The sequence below is a fragment of the Nannospalax galili genome, unplaced genomic scaffold, assembly GCF_000622305.1.
Source record: "Nannospalax galili isolate Female #2095 unplaced genomic scaffold, S.galili_v1.0 scaffold646, whole genome shotgun sequence".
Taxonomy (NCBI): Eukaryota; Metazoa; Chordata; class Mammalia; order Rodentia; family Spalacidae; genus Nannospalax; species Nannospalax galili.
Window position 1 is genome coordinate 4,161,297 of NW_008355279.1, and position 10,734 is coordinate 4,172,030.

The following is a 10,734-nucleotide window of genomic DNA, read 5'->3' on the forward strand; positions in this document are numbered from 1 at the left end:
AATTATATTTGAGGAGGAAGCATGGAAATTTACAGAATGCTAATTAGTAGAGGTGATAAACATTACCACTGAAATATACCCAATGACTTTATAGACATACACAGGCATCAAGGATCCAAGTGCAATGGATTATGACTAGTAATAATCAGATACATACAGATTAGAGATGCAAGCGCCAACATCTCAGTGTTAATAGGAAAAACGAGTCTTTCTGCAAGGAACAATATATTCTAAAATGAAATGGAGTTTTAAAGGTTAAAAAACTCATTCAATTTTATGTCTTACAGGGCTTATGGGGCATTGTGTCAAGCCCTTGGACAATGCAGGAGAAATTATAACTATAATAACGGAGGTACTGCTGTGTTCAACTCATTCCTTGGGAAAAGGTAATGCAGGACTAAGAGGTGTGAAAGCCACAAGACCTCATTGGTTGCATGTACTGAATCTTTACTCTCTTATAGCAGATATACAGAGAAAACAGAGTGCCACCCTCAAAGCTGATTAGGAGAATAGCGTCATAAAATTCTTCAAAGCATAAAATTTTTCTCCTTAATAATTAGAAGATGTGAAAAACATTACCGTTGAAATCTACCTGACGACTCTATAGCCATACTCAGATGCCAAGGAGCTCAGAAAGTAACCGACTGTGACTAGTAATAATCAGATATATAGAGATTAGAAAGGCATGTGCAAACATCTTAATGTCAATTGCATTAAAAATGAATTTTTCTGTATGAAACTGTGTATTTTAATAATGAAATGGAGATCTTTTTAAAGGTTAAAAAAAGAAGAAGATGATAATGTAGATAACGCAGGAGGCTAGATGGAATCCTGCAACAGATAAAGGACATTTAGCTCAAACTAAAGAAATGTAACTGAAGTAGGGACTTCATTAATAATAATCTATTGTGTCTGGGAGGGTGTAGCTCAGTCACAGAGTGCTTGACTAGCATGCATGAGATCTTGGGTTCAATCTCCACTACTGGCAAAATATAATTAAAAGAAATAATGTATCAATATTGGCTCATTAAATGTAGCAAACATAGTAAGAGAAGAGGTCAACCATAATGGAAACTAGATTTGAGCAAATATATACTCTCTGTACTAAAATCTCAATTTTTCTTTTTTTTTTTTTTTTTTGGCTTTTCTGAGAGAGTGTCTCACTCTGTAGCCCAGGCTGACCTGGAACTCACTAGGCTGGCCTCAAACTCCCAGTCCTCCTGATTTAGCCTCTCAGTGCTGCGATTACAGGTGTGTATCACCATGTGCTGCTTATGTTTTTTGAATTATTGTATTTTATTAGTCTTTCTTGCATTTTAGATAGATCTTTTGCCATGTATGATTTTATAACAGTATACATTGGTTATTGGGAAAAATACCGGTTCAAGGAATTAGACCTTCCAAATGCTGAAATGTTTAATTATACAATTATTAAAACATTTGGCCAAGCATGGCGGTGTACACTTGTGACCCTAGGCTTTGGAAGGCTGACTAGGAAAACTGGAAGAACAAGGCCAGCCTGGACTACAGAGGAAGACTGTCTCATCCAGCACCCTCCACATAAAAAAAAAAAAAAAAAAAGCCAAATGCCAGGTGCGGTGGCACATACCTTTAATCCTGGCACTTGGGAGGCAGAGGCAGGCAGATCTCTGTGAGTTCAAGGCCAGCCTGGTCTACATAGCGAGTTCCAGGACAGCTGGGGCTACAGGGAGACCCTGTCTCACAAAAACCAAAAACCAAAACAAAACAAAAAAACCCTGAAATACTACATTTGTTGATATCACCAATAATGTAATCAGAAAAAAATGTTCAAGAATTGGGACGCTGCCAAGCTTACGGTGGCAAAAACAAGTTCCATATTTTAATTTTTACTTGTTTGCTCAAATTTTATCACTGGTAACAAATATTGCTAGTTATTTTACTTGAAATGACAGCCTTCATTCATTTTCAAGAAATGCCTGTCAAACACTGTGAGAAAATGTCTGCCGAATCTGAACAACCACAGTCTATCACTCAGTCTTTTAAGTTTAAAAAAGGGTATTCTGTGAGAGTGGAAAAAACAAACTCATTCGGCTTGCAACTCAAATTCAAGGGCTTTTTTTAGAGACAGCCATCATATTTGGTAAACAGAAGCATTTCATAATGGCTACTTCCCATTTCTTCACAAAGAATATTAAAAGTACATGTTCTCAAGGTTGAGACTTAACAAAATTAACATTTTTTTACTGTTCCTTGGAGACCAAGGTTAGATGGAGCTGTTTCTTGTTTGTTTGTGCTGCTGTTTGTTTTTCTGTGCACACATGGCCCTGAAGAGCACAGTATGGCTTGGTACCACTGTCTTAATTCAGCAGTTTTACCCATCATTGCTACTGCACCATTACTGAAGATCTCACTACAGTGAAAAAAGCACAGATGTTGCACAGAGAGAACTTGGACCTCAAGGGCTTCTGGAGGCTCTCAGTATCCCCTAGAGGTCTCTGACTACTCTTCGAGAACTAGTGATGTAAATAACCAGGCCTTACGTAGCCTTCAGGAGGACAGAGGCAGCAGAGACAGCAGGGTCTGTATTGATTCCCAACACAAGGCATTCACACTCATTGGTCTCAGCACAGAACAGCCTCCTGGGACTGGAAGTATCTGCTCCCCAGCTAGCTTCATGTTCCATAAGTCTCAATGCTTATCTCAGATGCGGAAATTCCAAAGCAACTGAGTGCACTTCATGGTAGAATTTAATTTGGTAAATGAATTGAGGCCAGAACTTGCCCAGAACATTTTCAGGTATAATGTAATGTTAAGGAACACAGAATTTGGTTTTTAACTAGTAAGGACTTCAAGGCCTTTAAAAAAAAATTATGTGTATGAGTGTTTTGCCTGTATGTATGTTAAGTGTACCCATGTTGTGCAAAACTTTCAGAGGCCAGAATTGGGGGTCAGATCCTCTGGAACTGGAGTTATGGATAGCTGTTAGCCACCATGTGGGTGCTAGGAATGGAACCCAGGTGCTCTGGAAGAGCACCCAGTGCTCTTAACTGCTGAGCCATCTCTCCAGCCTTTTGCCATTTACTAGCTGTGTGACCTTGAGAAAATAACTGAAAATCTCACTGCCTCAATTTCTTCAACTATAAAATGGGACAATAACAGTGTCTATTACAGTATTAAATAAATTAATATATAAAAATTCTTTGAATGACATATGATGCATAGCTCTATTAGTTATTATTACTATGCAGGTGCTGTAGAACCCCCCATTTAGGATTTCTCCTAAATACTATTGAATACTATTGAATCAGAGAATACTGAAGCCATCAAGAAGCTAGGTGCTAGCCAGGCATAGGGGTGCACACCTTTAGTCCCAGCACTTGGGAGGCAGATAGATGTAGGTAGATCTCTGTGAGATCGAGGCCAGCCTGGTCTATGTAGCAAGTTCCAGGACAGCTGGGGCTACAGGGAGACACTGTCTTAAAAAAAAATGAATATTGTGAGAAACAGAAACTTGAAAATGTAGGTAACTTGCAGGTCTATAGACATAAGAGGAGACTTTCTGGAATAGGAGGAAAGAGCTGTGCAGAGCAGAATGCTCAAGGTCTTTTTGGTTTACTGATGGAGAATGTCAAGGACTTCAGTTAAAACCTTCCTTCACTTTGTTAACCAACACACTGATAAGTGAATTTCTACCTACTGTATTTAAAAGTCTGTAAGTATATCCCCCCCCCCCCCGACGTGGCTTAAAGGTGACCATTATATAGCACCAAAGCATCAACCCATCCATTCCTTACCAAAAAAGTTTTTCATGATGAGTCAGTGGCAGCAGCTGGGTAGGTCTCAGGCCTCCCAGAAAACTAGCTTAGGCAATTGAAAGCTGGAACCCGAACCACACAAGATGTTTGCTCAAATACCTTGTGTGGATATGTTATTTTTATCTTTACTGAACTTTTTTTTTTTCTGGCAGCTATGTAGTCTGGCTCATAAGATCATTATAACTAATTAAGAGTTTTAGGCTAAATCTGCAGTTGAATGATTTCAAGGATCCTCTTCATGCAATTCAATATCTGAATTGCCACAATTATAAGGCTGCAAAGAAATGAAAAATCACCACAACAAGAAAATGGTAGCAAGGAACTGACCACTTCAAACTGTAGCCCTTCCTCACACATCCTTCACACTAGAAACTGACAATATCCCATAGGACCGAACAGCCGAATCATAGAGTGAAGGATATAATATTTTATCCTTCTAGAATGTTGCCAAGATAGTTATGCCAAAAAATGGAAATCTTGTCATTGTTTATTCTGAGTTTAGTTCATAGTTGTTATTATAATCCAAATTTTATTAAATAAGACAAAAGTGAGTTATATTGGTCTTATTTTCATTTTTCAAAATTAAATCCTAATCAGCCTTCTTCCTATTCTCCCCTCGACCTATACAGTAAAAAAACCAAAAACCAAAAACAGTGGATTTTTGGTTCCTAAGTGGGCTTTTTTCTGATACAAAGTGTGCTGAAATAATGAGCCTATTAAAGAAACAAATGCTCGGTATCTGCTCCAAGAGTGCACCCTAGCCTCCGTCAGGATTCAACAACCCCATCCTTTCCCTCTCCTGAATCAAGGCATTTCTGTAAAAAGAACAGTTCCATCCTGGGTACAGAAGAGTCTACTCTAGCAGTAAATGCAAGCCTATTTTTTTTTTCCTGGAAATACAGTCATTAACCTACTGGTAGAAGTATGAAGCATCTGTATCAGCCATGGCGGGGATCACAGGATCTAATTGCTATTAGCTCTAAAGCACCAAACAACTGCAGTTGAACTCATCTCTGGTTTAAAAATTACAAATTTTCCCTCACTAGGAGTAAGTCACCAGCTTTTAAGACAAGTGCTTATTATATACCTGGTGGATATAAATAAAATAATTCGCTTCCCTTTGCCACAAAACAACTCTACTTTAGTTATCTAAAAGACAAGATAAATCAGAGACCAGGGATTATTACCAACTAAGGAACTGTGTTTGAAGTTATTCGGATCACTCTCAAGATTTACAATGAATGATGATATTAAATATGCACTGAGTACTGAGAATTCCAGACCTCTGAAAAGACAGGATTCATATTTACAATGAATCTTCAACCAAAGACTTTCTCACTTGCATGAGTGCATGTACACAGATTTCATCTGTGGGATATATTATTTATGATATCTATCATAGTTTCAGAACTTGACTTCTTTGACCTGGCCCAAACAGCTCAGATATGGGACAGCAGCTGGGCAAGGAATATGGAGGATGTTCTTTATGTCACCTTCCTTGAATCATCTTCCTTTCTCACATACTAACCTCACCTCAATTTTCTTCTTCTTCTCCCCCTCCCCCTCCCCCTCCTCCTCCTCCTCCTTCTTCTGTGTGTGTATGTGCATGAGCACACGGGACAGGGGACAACTTGTGGACGTTGTTCTCTCCTTCTACCATATAGGACCCAGGGTTCAAACCCAGAGAGTCAGGCTTAGCTACAAGCACCCTTGACCACTGAGCCATCTCTCCATCTCTCACCTCAACTTTTCTTAATTCCCTCATATGATTTTCACAAAAGAGCCCTAAAACTGGTTTTACTTTGGCTTCCAGCAACAGTTGACAATTGTCTCTGCATTTCTAATTTTGCTTTAAAGCCCTTCTAAGTGCAAATTTTGTGCCAACACCTATAAAAAGCACATGGCAAATACAGATGAGCATTTCCCTTATTGAGAATTTTACCTCAGTTCTGACTCTGTGAATAGCATTTTAAAATCTGAAATAGGCAGAGAGGAAAACATGAAGTCTTTTAACATGTGAAAAGGCCAATGAGTCTGGACGTGCCTGGATACTTACTCTCTCACACAGCTCTTCAAATGTGCAGTCGGCAATGGTTCCACAGGCTTTATTCAGCCGCAGCTCTCTGCCTTGCACTTTTAGAATCCTTGGTCTAGTTACTATGGGAACATGAACAAAGACTCAATCTTGTCTGGATAATTACTATAAAATTCATCTCTTACAGATAGGAAATGCATAGCTTGATGAATAATAGCACATGATTCAACACATAAATTAGACAAAATGCTGATACAATGACTGCCACTTGAGTGTGGCATCAACCCATATACAGCAATGGAACTTATTAATTGGTCAGTGGAGATTAGGCATTGTGTTCTAAATGTATTCTCTTTCAAGAGAAATTAACTTACGTACAATCATTTTGTTTCTGAGCCAGCTCATCAAACAACTTATCCATGACAGCCTCCACATCAGCTTCACTTGTGCTACAGTGAAAAGAATAATAGAATATGAAATTAATAACACTTGAAGCCAACATCAAACAGCTGCCTGAGCCTGCTTAGCTTTTTGCCCATAAAAAAAGAGAACAGGATGTTAGCTCTAAATACAAACATTAGATTTAGAATACACTTAAAAGCAGAGAATATTAACTCTCAGGTAGATGATTCTGCCTTATTTGCATACACTGAAAGACTTCTGTGCTTCTAGCTGTTTCCAGTAATGAGACGATACAGGCAGAGCAAATCCATTAATACTATGTGTACACAATGAGAAGAAAGCTTCTGGCTCTCTCTTGCATGCAAAACAAGAGCAAATAGACAAGGCAGTCAAGCATCCAGCACAGTGTCCTTTGAAATCTCCACTGAGAGGGTACACGTGAAATTAAATATTGAGTCTGCTTTTAAAAAAAAGAAAAACCAAGTCAAGCTATGCTGAGAGGATCAAGCACTCAGAATTAAGTCACTAGCTTCGAAATACCAACTCCATCTGCACATCAGTAACTTTATCAGACTTCTGTAAGTCTGAAGACATAGAAGAACAGACTCCTGTCAGTATACAGATAATTACAGACCACACAGTTCCTTTCAAACGTGTCCTTGTTGGAAATTCCAAAAAACTCTGTCCTTCTGTGGCGCCTCTACCACAGCAGCGATGGAGTTGGTCTCATCACACAATCTTTTGTATTCTAATTAGAAATCACCATATGGTTTAAGGAGCTCACATATAGAAATGTGATAATGCTGTGGCCTTTTTTCTTCTCACTTTTTTTTTCCAAAGAAGGGTTGATAAATTAACAGTCAACGAAAGAAAATAACTGGTAGAAGAAAGGCTATTTTTTAAAAAAAACTTCAAGTGAAATGTAAGTTTACTATGGTTTTACATACAAACTTACACAGGATGACCCGTCAATATGCTTAATTGTGACATATCAATCTTAACTAATTGTGGAAGCAACTGACACCCACTTTAATAAAGTCTTATCAAAAATTAGTCTTTTTTTCTTTAGATTAGGTTTAAACTAAACAAAATTCTTCTTGGCATGTTGCAGGCATTTAACACACAACCAGTTAATTCCTCAACTGTTGTAGAGCAAATGACTTAAAACTGCAACAGAACATGTTGTTATAGGGGAGTGGAACTGTCACATTCCACACAGCAACCACCACACCTCCACAGATCTTAAAAATATCATTTGTGGTGGTCAACTGGGTAAGGGAAATGTTATTTGGATTCACAAAACCTTGTTTGGCCTTTGAATAAAGCCGTATTAAAATAACAAAATGATACTACAGAATTTGAAGTGTCTGGTTAATGATCTCCTTTTTTTTTTTTTTTTTGAGTCAGTCTCCCTATAGTCCCAGCTGGTCTGAAACTCCCTATGTAACAGGTCTGGACTCGATCTCACAGAGATCTGCCTGTCTCTGCCTCTGGAGTGCTGGGATTAAAAGCATGCACCACCATCCCTGGCAATGATCTACTTTTATATTTAAATTTAATTTACCGTATTTTTTATTATTGTGTGTATAGAAATTTATACAGACAAAAACCAAAAAAAAAAAATTTTTTTTGTCTTTTTGAAGCAGGGTCTCCCTGTAGCCCCAGCTGTCCTGGAACTCACTATGTAGACCAGGCTGGCCTTGAACTCTCAGAGATCCACCTGCCTCTGCCTCCCAAGTGCTGGGACTACAGGTGTGCGCCACAATGCCTGGCTAAAAAAACCAAAAAATTTTAAACTCTATAATTAATTAATTTGTGTGTGTGCATGTACCTGTGTGTATATGGAGGCCAGAGGACAAGCTGTGGGAGTTGGCTCTCTCTTCCAACATGTGGGTCCCAGGGATCAAACTCAGGTCATCAGGCTTAACAACAAGTACATTTACCCCCTAGCCAGCTCACCAGCCCCCCCAAATAATTTAAAGATATCAGAAACCACAAAGACAATTAAATATGAATGTTATACCACATGAATGTTCAGACATCATTCTTGAGACTCCATTGAACCATTTCTACCTTGTAATGATAATATACACATGCATAAATTTTAGAGAAGTGATGTGTATGTGTAGTGTAAGTGTATATGTGCTGTGTGTGTATGTGTACCTGTAGGTAATGCAGTGCATGTATAGGCCAGAAGTTGACTTCAGGTGTCTTTCTCAGTTGCTCCCCACCTTATTTTTGGAGACAAGGTCTCTACTGAAACTGAAGTTCACCAATGGTCTAGGCTGACTGAGCAATGAGCTCCAGAGGACTATCTTTCTCTATGCTGCACCTTACACACCTCTGCACATGGCTTTTTATGTGGGTGGGAATCTAAATTCAGGTCTTCATGCTTGCATGGCAAGCAATTTACCAGCTGAGCCATCTCCCAGCCATGATTTTTTTTAAATAGGGTTTTTCCCACTCATTATATACCTCAGGCTGACCTTAAACTTGTGATCCTCTCAACTTAGCCTCAAGAGTACCTGGTTAATGATCTCTTTTAAAAAATAGGGGTGGGGGGCAGGTCACAGGTTGTGCTTGTGGAGGTCAAAGGACAACTTTTGGGGGTCAGTTCACTCCTTCCACCATGGGTTCTGGGATTAAACTCAGGCTGTCTGGGCCATGCTCCTATCATCTACTTGTTAAAGGATATAGAAAGGAGAAAGTAGAATGGGGTATAGCTTAGCAGTCAGAACTTGCATAGCAGTGCAAGACCCTGAGGTCAATCCCCAGCATCCCCCCGCCACACACATAAAAGGATAGAAAGTCAGCCTCTCCTCAGGTAGGTGTTTGTCTACAATAGGGGCAGCCTTGAATTCTGAAAAATAATGTGTTTGGTGAATATATAGTTGTTTACAAACTTCTTTGGTGGTGATTTTTTATCTTATGTTGTACTATAGTACAATTATAGTACATTATGTTGTACTATAGTACATTATTAATGTATGGATCAAAAGATTATGTTCAGACCTCATCTCTTAAGTCATCTGTAAAACTAATATATGTGTTATCATTCACAGTCAATTACATGTGGAATAACAAAACAATAATAATTATTAGTAATAGTAGTATTATCTTGTCTTTTTGAGACAGGGTCTCCTATAGCCCCAGCTGGCCTGGAACTTGTTAAAGAGACCAGGTTGGCCTCAATCTCACAGAGATTCACCTGCCTCTGCTGGGATTAAAGGCATGTGCCACCATGCCCAGCTTTGTATTTATGTTTTTGAAGACAAGGTCTTGCTATGTAGCCTAGGCTGGTCTATAACTCACCATCTTCCTGCTAGAATTATAGGACTGTACTACCATACCCGGCACAAAATTATTTTCATTTTAACATTATCCTGTAAGAATTCTATTATACTACCATGAACAGATTCTCAGAAGCTATAAGATAAAATTTGTTAGTGTTAAGTAACCTAAAAATAAAAGCATTTTATAAAAGCATTTATGTAATCTATGACTGTTACCCACCTAAACTAACTTGTACTTGGCCTTAGAAGTAAGTTTCAGTGGTGTAGAGGACAGAAGCATCTGCATACTCTCTTAAAAGCAGTAGCGGCTAGTACATGCTTTGGAGGTTTCTAGACTTAACTAAATTGATATAAAATAAATAAGAACATGAAAGGAATTCTCACCAAAAATGGATATCTTCAAATTCTTTAACAAATAACTTGTCAGAAACCCTCATCTCACATTCTACTCGGACTTCAGTCTTTTCTACTAAAGAGAAATAGCTATTCAAGTTCACTAAATATTTTTAAATAATTTTACTTATTACTTTGTACCTATACACGTTGTGTGCATGCAGGCATGTGTGGTCCATGGAGCATGTGGAGGCTGGAGGACAACTTTGTGGACTCAGTTCTCTCCTCCCACCTTTATGTGGATTTAGGGAACCAAACTTGGGTCATCAGACTTGTACAACAAGCACTTTACCACTGAACCAGCTCACCAGCTCTATTCAATTTTTTTAAAGATGAGAATTAGAAAAGCAAAGAGAAAAATAGAAATTACCTACTTACAGTTATCTGAAAGGTTTAGTTATCTACAGCACATTTCCACATTGAATTCAAACACTTTGCATATATTTTAGGTGATGCTAAACTCTCAGAGTATCACACAGAGAGCAGCAGAAGTTATCCTTTGCTGAGCTATCACGCAGCAGTGAATTTCCTCATTCTCCTACCACCTCACCTTGGAGGTTCTATCATCATCTCACTTTCACAGAAGAGAAAATTGAGACTTTTAAAAAATATATATATATTTTTTTAAAAATATATATTTTATTTATTATTTTTATCTTAAACTCTCAGAGTATCACACAGAGAGCAGCAGAAGTTATCCTTTGCTGAGCTATCACGCAGCAGTGAATTTCCTCATTCTCCTACCACCTCACCTTGGAGGTTCTATCATCATCTCACTTTCACAGAAGAGAAAATTGAGACTTTTAAAAAATAT

General features: G+C 38.3%; 1 protein-coding gene across 1 annotated transcript in view; it reads right to left on the reverse strand.

Annotated features, from left to right (window-relative positions):
* The window catches only part of LOC103749567 (AFG1-like ATPase), a gene marked incomplete at its 5' end in the record, with an annotated part of 46,733 nt that extends 40,452 nt beyond the window's left edge, over positions 1 to 6,281 (reverse strand). The window contains 2 exon segments of the mRNA XM_029555721.1: positions 5,854 to 5,954; positions 6,211 to 6,281. Coding sequence (XP_029411581.1) covers positions 5,854 to 5,954; positions 6,211 to 6,281 — 172 coding nt within the window.
* Positions 6,282 to 10,734: the final 4,453 nt, after the last annotated feature.